General features: G+C 37.8%; 3 protein-coding genes across 5 annotated transcripts in view; 2 read left to right on the top strand and 1 right to left on the bottom strand.

The window, feature by feature from the left end:
• LOC149008254 (uncharacterized) overlaps positions 1-2,207 on the top strand; it is a 32,287-nt gene extending 30,080 nt beyond the window's left edge. Inside the window, exon 11 of the mRNA XM_089167430.1 lies at positions 1,683-2,207. Coding sequence (XP_089023556.1) covers positions 1,683-1,916 — 234 coding nt within the window. The 3' untranslated portion in view covers positions 1,917-2,207. The remainder of the gene's footprint in view (positions 1-1,682) is intronic.
• A 1,285-nt stretch (positions 2,208-3,492) lies between these two features.
• ROC7 (rotamase CYP 7) lies at positions 3,493-6,909 on the top strand. 2 transcript variants are annotated; one of them, XM_089166004.1, is made up of 8 exons: positions 3,493-3,617; positions 3,840-3,896; positions 4,253-4,334; positions 5,203-5,250; positions 5,371-5,394; positions 5,473-5,655; positions 5,769-5,844; positions 6,612-6,909. In XM_089166004.1, the coding sequence occupies exons 1-8, from the start codon at positions 3,540-3,542 to the stop codon at positions 6,748-6,750; spliced, it is 687 nt and encodes a 228-aa protein (XP_089022130.1). In that variant the 5' UTR covers positions 3,493-3,539; the 3' UTR covers positions 6,751-6,909. The 2 variants fall into 2 exon arrangements, with proteins under 2 accessions (XP_089022130.1, XP_089022131.1); XM_089166005.1 differs by lacking the exon at positions 3,840-3,896.
• Positions 6,910-8,937: 2,028 nt separating this feature from the next.
• Positions 8,938-16,155, bottom strand: LOC149008252 (uncharacterized). 2 transcript variants are annotated; one of them, XR_016175120.1, is made up of 3 exons: positions 15,479-16,155; positions 15,127-15,187; positions 8,938-13,705 (listed from the first exon to the last, which is right to left on the bottom strand). XR_016175120.1 is itself a non-coding variant. In XM_089166214.1 (1 exon), exon 1 carries the CDS (start codon positions 15,984-15,986, stop codon positions 15,495-15,497), a length of 492 nt encoding a protein of 163 aa, XP_089022340.1. In that variant the 5' UTR covers positions 15,987-16,155; the 3' UTR covers positions 15,293-15,494. The 2 variants fall into 2 exon arrangements, 1 of the variants encoding a protein (XP_089022340.1); XM_089166214.1 differs by lacking the exons at positions 8,938-13,705; positions 15,127-15,187 and having other exon boundaries at positions 15,293-16,155.
• Positions 16,156-23,116: the final 6,961 nt, after the last annotated feature.

The raw sequence follows: 23,116 nt of genomic DNA, 5'->3' as shown, positions 1-23,116 counted from the left end.
CCCAGTTTCGGCAACATCCATCTGTGCTGCTGCAATAGAGATGTGACATTTTGAAAGCACACTCATGTTCCAGGCCCTGTTAAACTCTCCAATCAAACAGAGGGAGCCACTCAATAGAACTAATCGGTCTTTTCTCGTTTGTAATTAAAAATGAAACAAAAAAATCTGGGTTAGGCACCTGTACATCGGAGGGGTTTCTATATGAAAACAATCAAGAAGAGTTCTCATGGCTTATTTACATGCTTCTACACTAAACATATTACTGCATTCAAGGACAAAATGAATCTTCAGCAAATCTAGCTTTCGATGATGCTTCACAAGAAGAGCAAACAAATAGCAATCATAAACCTGGAACAAAAAGGAACTCACCAGATCCAAGACCTACAGCTCATTGTATAACTTGTGTCATCAGCTATCTGATTCTCATTTCTTTGGATAAAGAAAGAAATAAAATCCGTCCTGCATGAACAAATAGATTCCGTTACAAGTACCAATCAGTCAAACAATTTCATGATAGAACCAAAAACCTGGTTAGAATACAAAAAGGAGTGATGAGTTTGCCCTGGAAGCATAACCAGTCTCATCCACTGGCAAGCTGCAGGATACATTGAACAATTCAACGAAATCTGTTGTATTCAGTGGTTATGAACCATCTCAACCTGATTCTCTGTCCCTTTTTTCCATAGTTTCATGAAAAAGAAGTCTGATATTGGATAGATGCATAATTCTAATTTGTAATACCTCAGCAGTCAGCACCATTGCTCATTGTTGGACTCTATTGGGAATTCCTCCAAGGAGAAGGGTGAAGGTGGACTGGAGGACATCTGAAGGGTGTCATCACTGGTGAATGGAACTTAGGAGGAAGAAGATGAAGCTCTCCTTATCTTTTAATGAAGGGTGAAAAACTAGTTTTACACCATACAAAGGCACTTTGAAGATTAAACAAGTTAAGAATCACCATTTAACTGAAACCACTGACAGAATAGGGCTTTTATTACATATCGAAAACTATAGGGAAGTTCTCTAATTGTTGAAATCACCTTGGAAGAAGGTTTAATTAGGGTAAGTACAGGGGATGGGGAGTAATTTTCCCTATTCATTTATCTATTTATGTTATTGCAAATTCCTTTTCTAGCATATGATGGGATGATGTTCATGTTCCTGCGCGATGTTTTTGTCTCTACTAGTTGCTGTATGCTTGTATCAGTGATAAGTACACACAAGTAACTACCGTGGTTCATCCCCCCCCCCCCCCCCCCCCTGCTGCCCGCACAACCCACCCCAGAAAAAGAAAAGAAAAAGTAAACCTGCATTCAGCATAATGCTGAGTTGTAGTGGCTATTCACCTTGATTCAAGTATCTTAGTATATATGCCATCTACTGGTTAAACTCAGTCTATTATTATCTCCAGAATCTTTACATAAAGTTGATAAATTACTGACACTGAGTTGTGAGGCTTAATAATTCCAATCCAGCAGAATTTCGTAGTTGTTGCTTGTATTGTTAATTGGATGCATTTTTGCTCTTTTTGGTCTTCGTGTAAATTCTGTGAATAATTGGATGAGCTAAACTTAAGCAAATATCACTTAACTTGTTAGATATTTTCCCTGTTATTTTGCTGTATGTTTGTTGTACAGACCGACCATTCTTGAGTATCTAATGGTTTGTATTCTCTTGCTTAGGTGATGCGAAGATATGGCATACCGGAACCTTACGAGAAGCTAAAGGAGCTTACCAGAGGAAGGGCAGTAACCAAAGAAAGAATACAAGAGTTCATTGAAGGTTTGGAGTTGCCTGAGGAAGCAAAGTCTAATCTGTTGAAACTAACTCCTCATACCTATGTTGGGGCTGCAGTTGAATTGGCTAGAGCTGTAGACATGGCTGTGGATTCGGTAAAAGGGAGTAGGGTCCTATAAATTTTCAAAGATGTTTTTATCAGCAACAACAGGTTACCAGGTTTTGTAATAGTCCTCAATGTAGTTCCTGTATTATTTTTTTTTGGCAAATCAATGAGTGAGAGTTGTAAGTTTGGTGATAGATCGTTAGAAAAGAAAGGAGAAAGGGTCCCAAGATAATTAAGGATTTTAGAAAAGTGAGAAGGATTGTACATGCTAGTAGTGAGTGGTAGATAGGTGGATTTTGTTTGATGGTTATTACTTATTATAAGAGTAATTTTTATTTGGACTCCTGAAATCCGACTCAAGTTATTTTTAACTCCTTGAAAAATGATATTTTGTGTTTGTGTCCCCTATGATATATTATATTTTTATGCCTTCAAAAAAAAAAATTCCAATTAAGAGACAAATTATCAATTTTATAGCCAAAATACCCTTTTGGTGATGAGGATTTTTCTAATGGGTCACTAAAGATGAACGTTGCCAAAAAAACAACTTTGTCTAGAGTGAAGCATTAGCAAGGAAGTTCTTGTAGATTTTACTATAAAGGTTCACTTCTTCTCTTTAAATCTTCACTAATTCATTGTTTCTTATGTATTGCCATCTTTTAGATTCTAAATTTTTACTGAGGTTTTTATTGCTTGGATCATTTTACTTCAATGGAACAGCTAGGTTAAGGTTCCAAATTTGGTACTAAGAAGGATGCGTCGTTACTATTGAGCGAAGTAAAAATGTTACTCTTTGCATGCAAACCCAAGTACCAATATAAAGATGATACAATACAATTAAAAGTTGATTTTTTTAAAACATTTCTCTTCTTTCCCTACATGTATGGTCACATGCATTTGTACATGCAGTTCTTACTATATATACATCCAAAAAAAAGAAGAAAAAAATTAATTACAAAATGTATTAACAACTGAGGGGTATTTTGGTCCTTCCACATTTGAAATTTGAATATACTTAACGTCAAGTTAAGACCCACACATAATATATTGCATTAAGAGAACCTAACATTAGTTTGTGGTCCACTAAGAGGACCCACATGTGAAAAACTCTATAGGTTATTAATATTTACCGATACTAGGATTGTGGACATAAGTTTGGATCCTGTAATCCATTAAGGTTGACGTCTAAATTCCCATCATATTTCTCCGTCATATATTAGGAAATGTGTAATTCGGAGTACTACTTCTGATTCATCTTGTTAGAATTCATAAGTGGACCCCTCCTAATACGTTGTGAAGATGTGTTAGGGGATCTCAACTCGTTTCTTATGCCAAATCTAAAAAAGAGAACCCTTTGTAAGAGAGCGTAATGGTCACCCTACCGTTTGATTTTCTTTTTCCTGGTCCAACGTGAATTAGCTGCCATAGGAACCCATTGGAATCTTGATGCAATAACCTCACATACTTCTCAGTGGAGAGGTCATGGGTTCAATCCTTGCGGACAACAAAGCTCCCCTTGAGGATGTAATCAAGGTGTGTGCAAGCTGGCTCGGATGACCTTCAAAGACAAAAAAACAAAAAAAAAAAAAAAAAAGAAAAACAAAAAAACAACTCCCATCGTCATCCATGTATAAAAGCTAAACAGATATCCCATTTCTTCATAAGCGTGGGAAGAGAGTGAGAGATCGGAAGAAAGATGGCCACCTTCACGAAGAAAGTTTCTGTTTCGCTCCTGTGGGCTCTGATCTTCTTGGGAACCCTAGGTTTCATTCAGGTGCTTCTCTCTCCTTCATTTGCATTTCCTTATTCGATTTCTTCTCTGTGATGATGTGATCACGACATTTTAGGATTTTACAGATCTGTGGTTTAATAGTCTCTCTCCTTCACGAAGAATCTGTATTATTCTTCCTAGTAGATCCGAGAACGAAATCATTCTTTCCCCGTCTTTCCTCTACCGGGTTGTTCTTTTCTTTACTGCGATTGATTTTGTTACCAGAAGCGATCAAATTATGGTGGAATTTCGTCTCATGCGATCGATAGCGAGCTCGATGAGGTGAGGGGAATTGTTATCTACGAGCTCGCTTTTTGTCTCCTCCTAGTGAAATCTATATAGTCTTTACCGGTTACCTCTAGAAATCGCCTTCTGTCCTATCGATTTTGTGATTTCTTCATCCCTGCCATTCCTTGCTAAGATCTCTAGCTTAGACAGTGTTCATCTGGTGTTATGAGTTCCTAATTGTCGGCTCTGTCTCCCTCTACAGTTATTGTACTGCGACATTGACTTGTATTCTAGTGGTTAATTTTATTATTGGAAGAAAATACCACTTACTAGGAGTTAGAACTACATTTTTTTAGAAGGATTTTTTTCCCTCTGTTTACAAGTTCATTAAATCATGTTACCGTCTTCAGGCAAAGAAGGCAAAGGATGAAAGCTTGAAGGAAGTAACTCACAAAGTATTCTTTGATGTTGAGATTGATGGAAAACCTGCTGGTATGTTTTATAGTCTTTTACTTTTCATGTTAACAAAATCCATGTCTATTTAACATCTCTTTAGGTGATTTCCAGTATAAACCTGTTTATGGTATGGTCAATATGGCTTAGTATGGTTTGTTGACCTTGTTCTGATTAACGATGTTGTTGGTGAAAGTTTTAAAAGCCGTCTGTGTTTGAAATGTGCCTCTTCAATTCGCCCTTGCCCTGATGTCAAAGACTTCATTATTTGGGAAATTCAACCGATTTGGGGTAGCTGTGGTTTTTGTGGTATTGGTCTATCCTGCTGGTTGCTTGACAAATTTGAAGATCAGTAGGGCTGAATCTTTTGATATAATACTTATTTATGGGATTTTCTTACTTGTAATTGGGGCTGCAATATTTTCTAATTTTCCTTTCAATTATCGATTTTCCTCTGGAACAATCATGCAATGTCTAGTGTGTAATATCAACAAAAGAAGGGTTCAAAACTTTGTTGTTCCTTGGATGGATTGGTTGATAGACATTTGAAATGTTTTACAATTATTAACAGCTCTGTTTTTATAATGATTGGCCAATATGATATACTTTAAAATCTTCTTGCCCATTTCTTGATGCTTTTCCTCATGATACTTGATTGTGTCCCTTTCCCGCTTTATGTGCCATCTTATTTGCATATTGCTTTTCTGTTTTCCTTTGTTCAGTTGCATTATTATGTGATTGTTGAATTTCTTCAACTACTTGCTTGGTTTCTCTTTCTTTCATTCTTCCCCCCCTCATATGGTTCCATCTATCTTTGTGGGTTTGGTTATTTTTATTTTTCATTTTTCTTTTGTATTAGTGGGTTCAGTTCTTTGATATAATGCTATCATGGTCTTTCTGCTCTCAGGTCGTATTGTCATGGGCCTTTATGGGAAAACTGTTCCTAAAACCGCAGGTACTGCTGTGCGAAACCTAGTAAAATATGTGACCGCCAAATTTCACTGAGCATCATCTTTAAATTTGTTATAACGTGTGAAGAGAAACTAACTTGTATTATGTTCTCTTTAATGTACAGAAAACTTCCGAGCACTTTGCACAGGTATCCCTTGAATCCTCTGAGTCCTTCTGTTGTCGTAATTGATTAGCCTCTCTTACTCGTTATTCTTTCCTATTGCAGGGGAGAAAGGTGTTGGGAAGTCTGGGAAACCTCTCCATTACAAAGGGAGTACATTCCACAGGGTTATTCCCAGCTTTATGCTCCAGGGAGGTGATTTTACCCTTGGAGATGGAAGAGGCGGAGAATCTATTTATGGAGACAAGTTTGCTGATGAGAACTTCAAATTGAAGCACACTGGACCAGGTAAACATGCAATCCTGTCGTGTAGCCACCTTCTTAGGAAAATAAGGAGCATATATGATGCATATTTTAAGTCTTTAAAGTGGCTCAAAAATATGTGGTTTGGTCACTCACAGGACTCCTTTCAATGGCAAATGCTGGTCGTGATACCAATGGTTCTCAGTTCTTCATTACTACTGTCACAACTAGCTGGTGAGTAAATACTTCTATTGCTTGAGATTATTCCTTTCCAATCTCAAAATATATCTGCTTACGATTTTCACATGGAACTCTAAAACTTCAATCCTCTGGTCTCCAGCCTATGACACTCTTACATAATAGGTAGGGCCACGACTGGGGCCTCAAAAACCTGAGAGCCCTCATTTTACTGAACTTTCCTTTTTTGGGGGTTGGTTAGGAAATTTTAGTCCATGGAATGGTCTAGGGTTGAGAAATCCCACCCTGAGGGTTTGGGTCTATTGTGTTTCCAGATTAGAATTTGAATTCTGCCTTGGTCATTCCGACAAGTAATGTCTTAAGTTTGAGCTGCTCTCTTTGGGACACATTTCACACTGGGCCTAATTCAGTGAATGAAAACATACTTATATCAAATCAATTGAATATTTTACTGCTTTCTTGGTTAATCAAATATAATCATAAGTTTTAGATATGAGAAAAATCTTGGCATTAGGAAGTAAAAATTTTACTTACCATCAGAACCCACTTTTTATTCTTGAATTTTACTTTTCATCTTTGGATAATTTTATTAGAGTTATAGGATGCAAATAAATGATATTTGCCATATGAGATTTACTGACCAGCGTTTACTTATGACAAGTCAAAAGATCAATCTAGACTGATAGTGTCATAGTCACCTGAGCAGTCATCTGGGAATTATGGTACATTGCATGTGCTTCTGCACCTTAAGATTAACATGTATTCTATTTCAATGTTGATCTAATATTGAAAACCTGGAACAGGTTGGATGGTAAACATGTTGTGTTTGGGAAGGTGATCTCTGGGATGGACGTGGTTTACAAAGTTGAAGCTGAGGGGACACAGAGTGGCTCACCCAAAAGCAAAGTAGTAATTGTAGACAGTGGCGAGCTCCCATTGTGAATGCGTTCATTTTTTGGTCAGTCGTCATGGTCAGTTTAAGTCTCCATAAACAATGGATTTTCTGTTTCCAAACTACATCCATTTCTACTGAGCAATGCCTTACCCTAAGACGTTTAGAAGTTGTAGAGGATAGTAATATAAAGTGACAGCGTTTGTTTACTTCCTAACTACTATGGTTTTCTTGGCCTGTTGAACAATCTTTTTGTGGGAAAAAGCTTTAACCTGATGGACAGATGAGCGAAAAAAAAACTTTGGAGTTGGGCCGGGGGGAGTGGAACTGAATTGGCATCTAAATTTGCCCACGTTAATTCTTATTCCAGATGAAATCATCCAGAATTGAATTTAGTTGAATGCATCTGATGTTAAACCTAATTGCTGCTGGAAGTGAAGTTTCTTATTGTTGAAACATGTCAATAATATTCAAGACTGCACGTCTTGAGTGCTGGGTACAATAGAATTTCCAAGTCCGCTGGCTGTTTTCAGAGCTGTGTGCTCAGACAAGAAACCAATCATCTGTGTCAGTGTGAGGTCACGATTATTTTCAATTAACACTTTGAAAAGATATTGGGAATTGAGTATTGAAGGGTAGCTCAGTTAGTAATACCTCTCTTATCAAAGAGGTCACAGGTTCGAACGTCTTTGTGGTTAGGCCTGTAACATATCATATGATACGTATCCAAATCCGATTTGCACCCGAATTCACGCAAATTTGAGAAGGTATCCGAATTTGAAATTTTATCGGATAGCCGATAAGATATCCGATTATTGATTGATAATTGTCACTTTTTTTACATTTTTTAATTATAAATTTCTAATTTCCGATTACCGAATAACGCTATCCGAATCCGACTATCATCTATTTTAAAAGAAAAATGTTAAATGCTTTACTCCATCCGGATAAATTTTTATCCGGATATTATCCGATCCGATAAGCAATTATTCGAATCCGGTTGCTTAGCGGACGGATACGGATATTTTCCGGTAAGAAAAATTTTCGGATACGGATACCCTTAAACGAATACAAATGCGAATTCCGAGGCGGATTTTAGCTATCCATTTACAGGTCTATTTGTGGTGTGGTATGTGTATGTTGCCCCAAAAAAGGAACATTTGTATAGACTGAGTGCAGACGGACATGTACAAACTGAGTGCAGACGGACATGGATGTACAAAAGCTCAATGGAGGGGTTTCTGATCAAAAGTTTTATCAAAAAGTTTGTTTGATGAAACAATATGGGAGGGAAAGGGACAGTAGAAAAATAGTTAAAAAAAGAAAGTCTTTTTATTTAATATCAAAATTTTAAAGAGAGATTTTTAACCGGAAAATGGGCTAGTAAATAAAAAACAGCTGTTTGGTTTGAATCAAAATTTGGAATTGTTTCTTTAACTAAGGTGACAACATGAAGAGATAATTCTTCATAATTTAAGGAAAATGTGTGTATGTGATAAATTATTTTTTCCCACCTCAACTCTTGTACAAATTTCATAATTTTAGGTAGAACCCTTTTTTTTTTTTTTGGGGGGGGGGGGTGGAAGGAAGGAAAAAAATTTAAACCTCACATCTTCAATTTTCCATAAAATTCTTTTTTTTTTCTTTTCTCATTCCACCTGTTATACTCATTCCGGCTCAAGCCACTGAACCAAGGACAAAGCATTCGAATCAAACCAAGCATATAAATCTGGTCCATGATGGTTCACTTGAGGCTTCTCAGATTAGGCCCTTCTCGGAGGAGATGCCTATTGAGAAGCTGAGAAGCGGGCATTATAGTGACACCCAGCTGTTATTGTGTGACTTTCCAAAAAAGTAGCGGATAGGGGTTCAACGTAGCTTTATCTAGACGTCAACCTCAGCATTAAATTCAGCATTGAATGCACTGAGAATCATCAAATGCTCATTGCTGATGGCAAAGCTTCTCATTTGTCCAAGACCAACCTCGAGTACTACATCTCCATGTTTTGTCTCCCCAAATGGGGATCGATGTCACATCAATGATAACTTGATGCTGACCACTTGATTCATCGATGAAATCTCTAATTGTCAAGCAGATCAGGTTGTTAGCTTGCTGAGCAAGTTTCCCTAAGAAGCCATCTCCACCCTTCATCTCTGTGCATGGGCATTGTAGGATTATGCAATGTCCACTATCAATTGAGGTATGGACCAACTATATATATCATCACTATGCATGGATTAGAGGTAAGACTTAAATCTCTAGCCATTACTATCTTGCAATTACTTCCTTAGAACATTTTCTCCTTCATCTTCTTGAGCACTTACTCTTCAAAGGGGAGACCCTAGATTCCTCACATTAACTGACTTAATCATTAGAGGTGGCTTTCCCTCCCCAGAGGCGGGCTACTCTCACATTTGTTTTGTATTCAGGAATTAGGTCTAAACCAAGAGCGAACTAGGGAGTTTCAATACTCTTTTGAAACAACACCACCACTTGTAGATCCCACTTGTTCTATATTTTTCACCTTTTATTTTTCCTACCCAAAAAATGGTTTGTAAAAGAATTTTAGTTTTTTGGCTAACATGGTGAAATCCAAACTCTACGGCTAAGGATGGTATGCTTTCATTTGCTGGTAGAAGAGTTATGATCTAATCCTGGTTACTATTTCCAAGGTAGTTCTCCAAATCAGGCCTTGCCTAGGAAATTAGGATGAAGATTGAAGACATCGACATGATTATCTTTTTTAACTTCCCGGGGGTTAAGCGTTCATAACTCCTCTCTCTGGTTCTAAGGTTTCGCTGTGTGTGGGTCCTACAGAAGGATCAATATCATCCTTGTCCTTCCCTGTGAGGAAGTTTGTTCAGTTCGTTTCAAGGATTACTCTCAGTAAAATGGCATGTATTCCACCGTCAGGATTTGAAGATCTTTGAATAATTCCGTCCAGGCTATAGTAAATGCTGGAAATTATAATTCTCAACACTACTCTAATGCCCAGCGGGCTGGAATTGCATATGCATATTATGAAAACACCTTACCTTTTCAGTGTGTGTAGACAAGATTGAGTAATTCCTTAATCCTCATGATGGTCATACAGGGCAAGATGCAACCATCAATTACCCGATTCCCCCAGATAATCAGTCAATCCTCATGATGGTCAAGATTTTGTGATAAATGTTATCCAACTTCAGGAACTAAGCCGGACACAGACAACCTACATTTAAACCAGGTTTTACATAATAACATGTCGTAGTTCTAGATCTGGGTTCAGAGCATGAGATCAAATTGGTCAAATATGCAAGGGCATATCAGATGTCTGACTGGGTAGTAAGGAAGGAGAATCTAGGACACAGAAATCTTGCCACAAAGAACCTCTCAAAACCAGGTTCTTTGCCCATTATGAATCTGTAACTTACTAGACTCAAGACACTCACAGCAAGCCAAATACTTATTGCCACTGATAAACCACCTACTGAACTGCAAAGTGCATTTTTATTGATCATCCTAGCAGAAGTTCAACTCATAGTATGGTCAAGAAAATACCTATCTGAATGAAAATTCAACTCATAGTCGGAAATCAAAATTAACATAGGGAACAAGCTAGGCCAAAGGTTGGAATTCAGAGTCAAATTTGTGATGGATATTAGAGAAAGAGTTCAAAAACCAATTCAATTTGCTTGTAGAGATCAAAATTTCTGCTCTTTTAGCACATACAGGAGGTCTACAAAATAGATGACAGGATACAAATTATTATGGAAATTGTTCGAATATCAAGAAAAGGCCATTTATGCATAATGAACATAAAGAATGCAAAGATTGCAACCTGTCACCAATAATATAAGCCAAACAAACAAAACTGAGGTTTTCACTGAAAGCTACATTTTGACCTGTTACCTGCTGAAGATCACCACCGGAGTTGTTCCTAAGGGATGAACACAAACAAAGAAATGACGGACCAGGACTCAACAGCTTCTTCAAAATTCAAATCCATTATCTCACTTTAAAAAGCAAGACTTCAATGACATATTTATAAAGTCCCTACAAGTTAAACCTGACTGGACTCAAACTAGAACCCTCTTACAAGACAACTGACCTTTTAGCAGAGGGAATAAAAACCACTGATCGACTCTTGACAGCCAATGATTTACCAACTACAAGGTTACATACACAGCTACAAATTACCCCCAGAAGATAGAATCTAGGAGCTTGGCTTCCTTGTCCAAAGACCGCCTCAAATTAGTTACATTTCTCCTGGACTCTGCCATTTTCCCCCCCTTCAGCAGGGGGCACCACTGCCAGGGCCAGGGCCAGATGAAGGGTTGGTGCTTAAGGTAGGCAGTCAGCATCTGGAAAGTACAAATCCACCCTGTTTAGCATTATTCTGGAATGTTTTAGATGAAACTTATTCACCAATGTATCTTAGATGCGGTGTATACGCTTTAGTCTAGTGATAAATCAGTGCATGACTGCTGGTCATAGACCATCAGCAAATCTAACAATCATGGATGCTGCTGCTCAGAAGAGGTGGTGGGGAAACAACCAACAAAGGTTGGTTGGCATGTTTATGGTTAGAGAAGAGAAGAATGAAAACACTGCAGCAGGAGGTGGTGGAAGAAGTAACAATAATAGAGGAACCGTGGAAGAATTAACAATAATAGAGGAACCGTTAAATGCAAGTAGTGTGGTGATGATTTAGAGGAAAATGGCCATAGTTACACCATGACAATCACATCCTTTCCGAGAAATCAAGCTGAACAAATTTTACTTCATTGAACTGTTAACCAAGAAAAAAAGAGCCTAACTAACTTGAGTAACTAGGTTTTACAAGCCAATATAAGCTGACCTGGGAAATCACTACAGCACATATCACCACGGAATCAATTTTAAAGACCATGGAAATGGCAAACTGAGGAGGACTGAACAATTAATTGTTCATGGCAATGATTAGAAGGTTGTGGAAAGCAACGATAGTGATGAATATAAATCAATTCTTGTCGCAAAAGGAGACAATCAGAAGTGTGTATAGTGCAGAGTGAACATCCATTTTAAGGAGAACATAAAGCTTAGCTATTTATCAAAAATAAAGAGAAGTTTAACAGCCTACAGAATGAACATGCTGTCTCAGCACATAAAGTTAGCAAGTCATCAGTCACATACCAAAAAAATAAAAAGAGGATTAAGAGCCCTATAATACTCTTGCTGATCTGTTTCCTAATTGTTTAAATGATCTTCCCGACACACCAATATATGTTTTAATTGAACAGTGCAGGTTGGATCTTATGCAAGCCACATACACCTGAACTACTCAGGTCAAACTCAAACAACATGATCCAGGTATTGCACTCTCCTACCATACTTTTTTTGAACAAATTACATATACACCCCACCTCTATATTTCAGATTATATATCAACTGCGTGCCCCTACAGTTAGAATGATGGGGTTAAGTGATCACTCTCACTCAAGGTTTATTGTGTTTTAAAATTCCATACTGCCCTATTTACCTTAAAAACCATTTCAAGTTTCACAGGGAAGGTGAAAAGCAGTGCCTGATTTTGAAATATTTTTCAATTTTCTTACTTCCAAGAAGATTCAACAAGGCAAATATATCTTTGTTTCATTTAAATTAATGATGTTAGGTACAGAGGACGTTTGTAATTGAAAAAATCTCATGGGTGTAAATGTAATTGTTTGCAAACCCAGGGGGTGTATGTGAAATTTGCTCTTTTTCTTTTTTCCCCAAGGGGAAGGGGGTTGTTATGAATCCTTTCCTATTATTATGGGATTGCATAAAGAAGATCACCTAAAAGGCAAGGATCACCTAAAGTGCAAGGAAAATCCAAAGAACATACAGAGACTTATCATCCAGTAAACCTCAATGACTTCCCATGCAAACACACTTGAGAAATTTATTGATATGTTTCACAGTAGGCTTATTCATGGGTAAAGCAACAAAGCTGTAGACCTGCTTCATTTGAAGACTTCTCCAGTTTCAAAGGGTGAGTAATAAATGATGATGCATCTGCCTTGTTTCTTAATTTATTATCTCACCAGTAACACGTACAGAAGAAAAACAAGTTCAATAACCGTAGTTGACAACTACTCAATGAGTTGGATTACACTCTATATCAAAGCGAAATTGAATTGGGAATACCAGGTAAATGGAAGCCTCACAATAGAACTATAACATCTGCATCATTTGAATCCTCTTTCAGGTAGGACAGGCAGGAAATAAACAATTTTTATATCTTTACAATGAAAACGTGACAGTACACCCTAGAAAGCATTATCTTTTTACTGAATAACTGGATAATCTATCATTAGATGAGAATATATCTCAAAGCAATCTGAAATCAAGCCCCATGAAACATTTTGTGGCCCCCAAGGAGGAGGAAAGAACAGATGAAGCCCAATGGATCGACAACCCAATGTATGTGGTTCACTCACAGACTCAGCTTTACTAGTTTGTCACTAAATTTGCCAATCTAGGAATCCGCTGTACAATATCTGTGAGGATGACTTGACCAGAAACCCCCTATTTAGATGATCTCTCCAAAGACTTTCACCCTTGACCAACTCCAAAAACAATGAAGCTTCAAGAAAATGAAGAGTCCAGCTCTCTACTGCGTAGCACTCAGACCCTCAACAAACACCAAACAAGCATTAATAGATCCTGTCTCAGAATCTCAGAATGTTCTCCTAATTACTGAAAGGCATGAATCTCCATGGAGTATCCATCCAAGATTAGTATGATGGTGTCACTGAGCACACTCCAAAAAAAAGTGGGACATAACAGCAGGCCAAGGAAAAAAGTGGAAACAAAAGATAACAAAATACATACTGATATCCCCTGAAATGAGTCTAGTTCTGTTGGTAACGGACTATTCTGATCAAGACAATGCAGAAAAAATCTGCAAGACTTCTTCTCCTTGAGAACCTGCCATTATGCTTCTCTTGGATACACACCATAATCCTGACAATGTAAATTCCACCAAAGTTTGCCCCACTCTGCAAAAGGTCGATATGCCAGCTCCAAATAAAATAAAGATGTCATTTAGATAAATCCAACTTAGGTTAAAGAATCTTAGAAAGAACACCATGACTTCCTAAGCAAAATAACTGATGATAAGATGGCTAGCAACCCTGTTAATATACACATTTCTCAGAGCATGGAAAGAATTACCTTCCATCTTATTTGAAGAATCAGTTAAAAGTAAAAATCAAAGAATGGACCTTCTATTCCGAGTCAATATTTTCAGAATGGCATGATGAGAGAAAGCATAGGATCTCGTAGGGACCTTGGCAAGAAAAATAAAGACCTCACAGAGAACTCAGGACTTAGTCCTAGGTAGCAATTCCTGTCATACTAATCCATACTAGGTATGTTGACCCTGAATAAGGTCAAAGAGGGTTGAACACTCACCAACTTCAGTGTCTATTATCAACCTATGAAGCCTTTAATCATAGGCAAGGCCAATGTGAGAAGCAGTGACAGTTTGACGTCACCTGAAGACCACGTCTTCCTGAAACCTAATCCAAATGCCTGTATCTATCAGAGAACAGTAAAAAGCTTGAAGAGGAAGAAAGGACTGAATTTATTCTCTTTCAGGGAAATGCCAGCAAGAATTCTTGGTTATCCTAATTATAAGTTTCCACAATTATTTCATATCAGTTGGTAGTTAGCACTGAAAGCAGTTTTGCTTCTTGAAGACAAACACTGCCAAGAACTTGTCTCCAGTTATTGGTAGTCTGTGGGGATCTGAAAACCAAAGGGAAGTATAAAGGAAGATTCTAGATGGAAAAAAATAATAATAACATGTAATGCCACATCTGCAAGAGATACTTTCCCTGGTATATATTACAGAACTCCTAAGAGATTTCTCAAGGAGATGACAATTGGGATAACAAGATTCAGATCGAGAGACCAACCTAGTAATACAGCTAATTTGCAGTGATCTTATCAAAATTAATGATAATCAGTAGTCCACCCACTTATCTATAGTGTAAAATGAGCCTACGGATCCTATTAAAGCATCCAGTCCATGTAAATGGAAAAATGAAATTCAGAGTCATTAAACTTGTAGCAGAACTATCCATTGGACAACCGGTTGAAACATTGGTATTTGTGGTTCAACCGTAATTTAAGGGCTGTATTTGTGGTTCAACAAAATCAAACAAATCCCTAGGCAACTTCCAAATTCATCAACTAGATTAATGGATCTAACAGAGATGTCCCTATTCAGATCTCAGCTAACAAATAAAGAAACTAAAGGCAACCCACCAACAGAAGTACTTTCAAGTGCGACAATTCACCTAAACTTTTGTTTCTACTAAGAAGCGTGGTGTTATTTAAACCCAAACTTTTAAACCCCTAGAGCTTTCCATCATAAATCAAAAGCAACATAATTAAGATAAAAGAAATTAATTACCTCATCACATCTGCGGGTGGAAAAGAGAGAGAAGAGAGAGAGTCATCCCGCAGCCATCGTCCTTAGAAGATAAAACATAAAGAGTAACACATAAGCATTTAATCAATCACCACGACAACGACTAAGAAGAACGCGACTTTTATCCAAAGAGAGACTCAGGACACACTGACGCCTTAAAAGTAAACATTGAATTATAATTTTTGTCCTCTACAAAGACAGACCAGAACCAACCCCAACCTAAACAAACCAGAAAGACAGACAGACGCAGTAAACAAGAGACAACCACAAAAAACTCATAAAAGCTCAACCAGGCAAACTATTTAACGGACACAATGGAGGAGATTAACAGTACAGGTAAAGATCGATTTTCAAGCCTTCAAGGTCTCTCCCTTGCAGTTGCTGACATTGCCTGTGCCGTTGCTCTTGGCAGAAATCCCCCGACGTTGATGGAAAACGCTAGAGAAGTTGGAAGAGAGATCAGAGTAGAGTTTAACAATTTTAGATATATTTCCATTAATCTCCCTAATCAAACCGACATTCTTGGCGAGATTATCAGGGATCTTGGACTGGTGATTCTCATTAACCTGCCGAATCAAAACACGATTCTGATCCAGCACCGACTGAATTTCTCTGAAACTCTCACTGAACGCCTTCCACACCTCGGAATCACCTTCTCCATCATCATCTTCGATATTATCTTTTCCATCATCTTCAACCGCACCTCCTCGGCGGCGGCGGCGTTTGTTAGTTCCGGCGTAGATTCGGTTCTGGAGATTGTTCTGTTGTTGAAGAAGTTGATCAAGAGAGCTATCGTCCATGCTCGATCCTACGGCGGAAGGATAATCGACGTTGTCATGCATGAGAAGCTCTGAATCTCCTTTCACTCTCGATCTTCCGCTAGTTCTAGAGAAATCGAACTGCGAAAGCGAAGTGAGATCTTGTTGGGGTTTTCATCTTCAAGAACCGACTTAAGTCTAACCCAACCTGAAGAAACAACTACTTGGATTTTTCGGTTTGGGAAATTAATTTCTGGTCTCCTATTGGAAGATAAGAATTGCACCTGAAAAAGTAATAATAAAAAATAAAAAATCTTTACCGAAAAGCACCAAAGTGGCGTCGGAAAAGAAAGCGAGATATTTTCAAGCGCGGTCTGAACGGTGGAAAAGGGTGGCCCCACTCTTTGGATGCCGTTGATTGATCTGATTTATTACCCACGTGGATGGATGATAAAACACGGACGGTTTTTTTTTTTTATTTGATTTATATTTTATAAGTAAAGTGGTAGACATTAGACAGGAAAGGGTGGGGCCATTTTTTAGGTTTGAATGACAATTGCTTGACAGCTTCGAATGCATTACACATTCTTATGATTAGGGCGTACGTATCATTTGATACCAAATCTATGGATGAAAATGGTTGCTTTTATACTCGTGGTTTTGCCTTCGTTATTTGATGGGAGAGCTTATGCGCAGCACTGAGTTGTGTACGATAAAAACGAATGAATGGTCAAAGGTGAAATCTGACCACCTAATTTGTATGTTTTTTTTTTTAATCATACGGACCTGTAACAAAGAAAATGTATATACAAAATGAGTGGTCGAAATTTCGACCTCAACCACTCCGGGAAGACCATTGCCATACACAACTCAGTGGTACACATTTAATGTGCAACACTGAAATTGAACATGTTATTTGATACCATTGTGCTTTCGTAGTTTTTTTTGTTACAGCACCCATTTAGTAAGCTAGGAGGTCTTGATTCAACTCTAGGGTAATTTTCATCTAAATCCCTAAGGTTTGGTTTATGTCACTTTTAGTATAAAAAAAACTGAGTTGTGCATCTACCTCTTTTGTGCTAAAAAAAAAAAGTCAATTTAAAGACAAATTATCACTTTTAGGACTAATTTGCCTTTTTTTTTTTTTTTTTTAATTTAAAAATTTTTACCCACACATTCCCACGTGCCGTGACTCCTTTTTTAATCCAAAAATTACAGAAAACAGAAGAAAATCGCATCATTGTGAACGAATAGGCCAAAATGGGAATGTTGGTGCAAGAAATATGATCTTGATTACATGGTTTGCTCCTGATCCAGCACCTGTTCTTGAGACAACAAAAAAGTGAAAGTGGGCCGCCTCTGAGGACGGGAAGCCACCCCGACGATCAAGTTAGTCTAGGCCAATAAAAGATAAACTCTATTGAGGAGTGAAGACCCCAAGAGATGATGAAGATCATGTTCTTGAAAGGTTAGAAAGCTAAAGAATGTGGTGGCTGGAGTGTATAGAGCTTACCCCGTTCAAGCATGGTGAGGGATTATATAATTGAGCCATACCTCAAAAGATAGTATGCTTCATAGCCCTTGGATGTTGATTCAATGAGATGGAAGGTGGAGATGGCCTTTGCGATTTAAGGGCTCCAGGCGTGGTTGAAAGAGTCGCCTCAACCGTCAGTCGGGTCCTAGCAGAAGTTTGCGTCTCAGTTGCATTCTCCTATCTGATGTGTCAGGGTCTCAAGAAAGAAGCTAGGTATGTTGTCGTCCTAGGGCTCGAGAAGATCTCCAAACGTGTAAGGCTCCAATCACAGACAGCTGGCTGCAAGATAACTGGGCCCACACAAGATGACCCTTGTCACGTAGAACGCTTTTGTCCTACACGGATCTAGTTTGGTCCGTTAGACCACTTCTTGGCAGGAGACTCTTTGCGGTGACGCTTGAAGAAAATGGGGGAGCCTAGGCCCAACAAAAGGCCCTGGACTGGCCCAGAAACTGGTTATTTAGGCCAACGAGAATATGGCAATAACAGAGAACAAAATGCTGTTTTGGTGGTCCAGCAGTGCAGCTGAGAACGAAGCATGGACGCCTACAAACTGCAAAGCCATCCGTGCCCAATCCCTCCAAAGCCACAAAAGGCCAACACTCACGGGAGAAAATGAAACTTTCAAAACCACCAGGCCACCAGGGTAGAGTGTTATGCTCTGCAAGTACTTTATTTGTACGATGCCTCTCAATTCTCAAATGATGATCATGAAGAAGATGTTAACTCTTCAAAGTGGGAATCTCCACCTTCGCTCTTTGTGAATTCTTCTTTCTTAGCCTATAAGAAAAAAAAAAAAAGAATTATTCAGATGAATAACTCTTCAAAGTGAAAAACTACAAAGTTGTTAGTGGGAATAATTCTTCTTTCTTTGTCATGTTATTGGAGTCTTATTTCTTTGTTCAATTATTATGCATTTTTTTCTTTGTGAAGTTTAAGTTGTCAAGGGCCTAGTTGTTATTTTTTATTATTATTCAGATGGGTCATACATCAATTTTGTGGTGAAGAAGTGTTAGGGGAGCTGTATGCGCTCGCTCGACGGGAAGGTGAATTGGACTCTATCTTCTATGTCATTATTTTGTAAAAATACAAAATTATGCAATATTTCAATGTTCTACGATTAAGGTTAGGGTTAGAGTCAGTTTAAGTCTCCATCATGGCCCCATCCAATAGTGTAGGTAGGTGTCTAAATTTGCATATAGTTCACATCTTCAATATTTATTTAATTGTTGTTTTTATGTGTAGCAACTACATTATGAGGACTTGAGGAGTAGATAGAGCTTCAGTGCTTTGTAATTAATGCACAAAACTAAGCTGCGTACGGTGAGGATGGAAGAGTGGTCGAGATCAAAATCTAGACCACTCGCTTTGTTTTAACTATATCTACCTATAACAAAAAATATATATATATACAGCATGAGTGGTCGATATTTTGACCCTCGATCACTCGGTCCATACGAGTAAACCTCACTTTCAAAAGGAAAAAATCTTTCGATATTCTCCAAGAATCGTTTGGTATTCTTGATTAGACCCTCAAAGTCATTGATATTTAAAATACCCTCTACCAAAAAAGAAAAAAAATTAAAATACCCTTTCTTAATTTTTTTTAGTGGTTTCCTACCGAGAATGCTAACAGGGAGATCACATCTCTTTGCAAAATATGTCAAGTTCTAGGAATTTCCAATTATTTCAATTTTCAAGGAGGAACCTTGGTCATGTGCTTCTCTGCAATCCTGATATATAAATTAGTTTAAAAAATTTTAAAAAATAAAAAATAAAAAAAATAAAGAAAGAAAGAAGAAGAAGAGACTAAAGGGATGCCATCTCAATACATTTTAAGGTTTTTTTTAATATTAATTTTGTGGATTTATTACAATATTCAATTCAATTTATAAGTAATTTGATTTGAAAATATTTTTTAAAGAATTAAAGGAGTCAAGTTTAGGAAAAAAAAATTTGATTTAGCACATCTCTCTGCTGTGTTCAACAATGCATTTATATGTCAACCAAGTATAGTAGAGTGGTAAGATCCATACTTCTTAGTGGAGAGGTCATGGGTTTGACCCTTGCGGACGACAAACCTCCCTCTAAGGATGTAATCGAGGTGCACGCAAACTAGCCTGGATGAACCTCAAAAAAAAAAAAAAACCCTTTAATCATAGCCTTCTATTGGGAATAAAAGTGCACCGTTGTGCACAGTAAAAATATGTGTAGCATGGAGGATGTTTTTCCTCAAGTTGATTATGACTCTCAAATACCACTATGTTTATTTGATTAAGATTATTCATGATTCAATCACGTCCTTTTTCACTTAAACCTATTTCACACAAGATTTTCCAAAATTTTAATTCAATTGGGACAAAATGGTATTGTCATAACCTAATTTTCCAACCATACTTTGAAGTCTAAACATTGTCTAACAAAATTTTATCCTTTTTACAAAAAAATATATATATATATAAATATAAATATATCTTTCTTAATAAATATAAGAACAAATTGTTCTGACAACTCAAAACAGAGATCTTTAAATGTTGGCATCCCCACCTTCTATTTGAAAAGCATACGGTATTAGTTGCTTTAGAACGATCCATCACAAATTCACATCCTGGTGTATAGTGGGATGAAAAGACTATCCATCAATTACTTATTGTCCAAGTCTATGCAATTAGTTGACCCCCCCAAATTTCATTGCGTGGTTGGATGATGAACATTTGTCATATTGTAATCCTATGATAAACATTTTTACAACACTTAGCCTAGTTCTCCTCAAGAGTCCCTCTAATTTATTTTATCTTTGTTCCTTGATTTCACCTTCTTTATAACCAAACAATGAAAATTCATAATAATTAGCATCACACAATTGCTTAGTTGGTGATGACCAATACCTCTTAATGAAGAAGTCATAAATTCAACTCTCCCTGAAAGTATATGTAATCCATCCTCTCCACCTATATAAAGAATTTATATAGGTAAATGTTAAAAATTAGAGAAGCCTTGGTCACCAAAGCCAAAGTCACCTTGATCTTATCTAGCGATTAATATGGTACTGCATTAGATGTGGCATAGTGGAACATCGCCGATAGCTCCATCAAAGTTGTCTAGCAATGACTAATGAGTCCATATCACCTACCTATAGCCTATAGGGGGAAGTGCTTTCCTGACGCCTTTTCACCACACATTTTATATGAAGACCATGTGGATTTCACTTCAGAATTATTTTATTATACTCAGACATGAGCCCTACACAATCTGTAGGGAAAAAGCGTCGAGGAACACTTAATGACAAGGTGGTCTAGACTCATCCATTGACAAGCATCAGTTGGGTTGTCAATTGGCTACACTTGTGTAGGATAGTCTCTTTTGGGGGGGGGGGGGGGGAATCGTCTGTTATGCACATCTCTCTGCTATGCACAATAGTGCATTCTCACATTGCGACACGTAGAATATGCTAAACAAGAGGTTCATATTAAAATGGTGATTTTAAGTGAGAAAGAAAAACCTCAGTTTTGAGACTCCTTTAGCTGATGCCCACCCATTTTCACAAACCCAGTTCAAAGTTTCCTCAACCCAGGAATTCCCTCTCATTGGCTTTCCTTCATCATTTCTCTTTGAACATCTCTTTTTCTTCCCTCCTGTTCTAGCTGAGAACTTTCTCTTCAAGAGAGGAGCCCGATGTGAAGAAAGGGGGAAGAAGAAAATGAATTGATAAGAAGAACCACTGAGAACTTGAAGAAGTTTCAAGAAAAAAAAAAAAGAAAGAAAAAAAGAAAAGAAAGAAAGAAGAATCTAATTTCTATGAGTTAGATTCTTTCTCCCTCCCTTTCCTTCATTGTTTTGAAGTTGAGATTTCTCCTCAACAATCATTTTGAAGTTTTGGATCTCTTCTCAAAAATTTCTGCAGGGTGAGATTTCTCTTCCACCACTACCTGTAGAATGTCTATTCCCATTTTTGTTTTGAGTATCTTTTTTTATTTTTATTTTATTTAAGAAAGGATATAATTTTGGGCAAACGACAATGATGGGTTCTCAAACGAGAAGAAGAATGGTTACCAATAAAGGGGAGGAAAAAAAGAGAAAGAAGTGGAATGATGGAGGAGGGAGTCTCAAAACTAGATAGGACTGAGAAGTGTTTGAACTAGGTTTGTGGACATGGGTAGGCAAATAAACTACATAGGTCTCAAAATTGTTTATTTTTTCCCCCCACTGACAGTCACCCTATAGTCTCAATCATCTACTTAACATATTCCAACATGTGTGTGTGAATACATACTTCTTGGGTCATGCACATTTACATCAAGTGAGATTTCGGATCTGAGTCAAAATTAATTTTTTACCGTTGAATTTGAACGGCCGAGATCAAAATTTCGATCTAACGGCCCGAAATGCTTTGCTTAACCGTCCTGCACAAGACTGAATCAAAGCCCGAGAATGCATTGCTGTGCAAGTAGAGAGATGTGCATTGTAAAGGGGAGAGAGAGAGAGAGAGAGAGAGAGAGAGAGAGAGAGAGAGAGAGAGAGAGAATAAGAATTGTTACTAACGACAACATAAATAAGAAGGGCGGAGGTGATAAGGGCTAACGAGGAAAGGAACAGGAATAAGCCACGGCCGTGCTTGTCCCACAGGGGGGTTAAGTAGTGGTGGAAGGACCTCCACTTCCTAATCAAGATTTTAAAAGGAAATCTACCAACTTAAAGTGCATACAACCCATGTATTCCACCAAATGTTGTTTTATGTTCTTCATGAATTATGCATTTTCTGTACGAGTTCTTCAATGACGTATGTTCTAATTTCTTTATTGCAGATGATACACCACTCCATTTCAAAAACCCTCTATCCCTTCTATCATTTCAATTCCAGTTGCAAAGCCCAGGTCCATAGGTTTTTACTATTCGACCAAGAATTCGAGGAAGCTCGATTATGAGCTCTCAACATCTTCTTCAAAGACATGTCACCTTAGAAGCAGATTGAATCTAACGGAGCTTTATCAACATTGTATCCTAGGAGGTGTTGATGCAGTGCCATACTACCAGAGCCAAAGAGGGGGGACTTGGGTTAGGAGGAGAGGGAGAGATTTCATTTCATAAAATAGAGAGTCAAATAGGAATTGGAACCGACCAGAGCTCAAGTAACCAATTGGAGGAACATGGCCAATAACTCGTGTCTCAAACCAAGTGGGCCTTCCGGGCTAATCTAGAGATATTCCTGAGATTAAAGCCCAAAAATTTAGTGGAGAGAAGTCTTATATCTTCCACAATGGGCAAAATCCAGGTTGCGGTAGGGGAATTAACATTTAAGACACATTTTACAAGTTGTTTGCAATTCGACTCCACCTCAATGAAATCAAATCCATTTGCCAAGGCTTCAAGAATTCCGGATCTTAGAGAGGTTGCTTTTCCTTTTAGAGCTGATGTGAATTGCTTCGGTTTTGACATAGCAACAAGTGGTCTCCCAATTGCACATGTAATGATGATTCCCATTCCACCTGCTCTTGTTTTTGGCATCCAAGATACATCAACGTTAAGTTTGACAAATGGATGGGATGGATATCTCCATATAGCACTTGGTTGAGTCGTTGCCTCGTGCGTGTGTAGCATGCTAACCTTCGAATTGCTGAAAGCGTCCCAAAATTCTGCATGGGCAGATTCAGCAAGGGATACTACTTCTTCTAGAGTCCAT

Source organism: Hakea prostrata, chromosome 8 (genome assembly GCF_041222555.1).
Source record: "Hakea prostrata isolate BN-2017 chromosome 8, UWA_Hpros_2, whole genome shotgun sequence".
Classification (NCBI taxonomy): domain Eukaryota; kingdom Viridiplantae; phylum Streptophyta; class Magnoliopsida; order Proteales; family Proteaceae; genus Hakea; species Hakea prostrata.
Note: the sequence above shows the minus strand (reverse complement) of the source record. Positions and strands in the feature narration are given on the sequence as shown.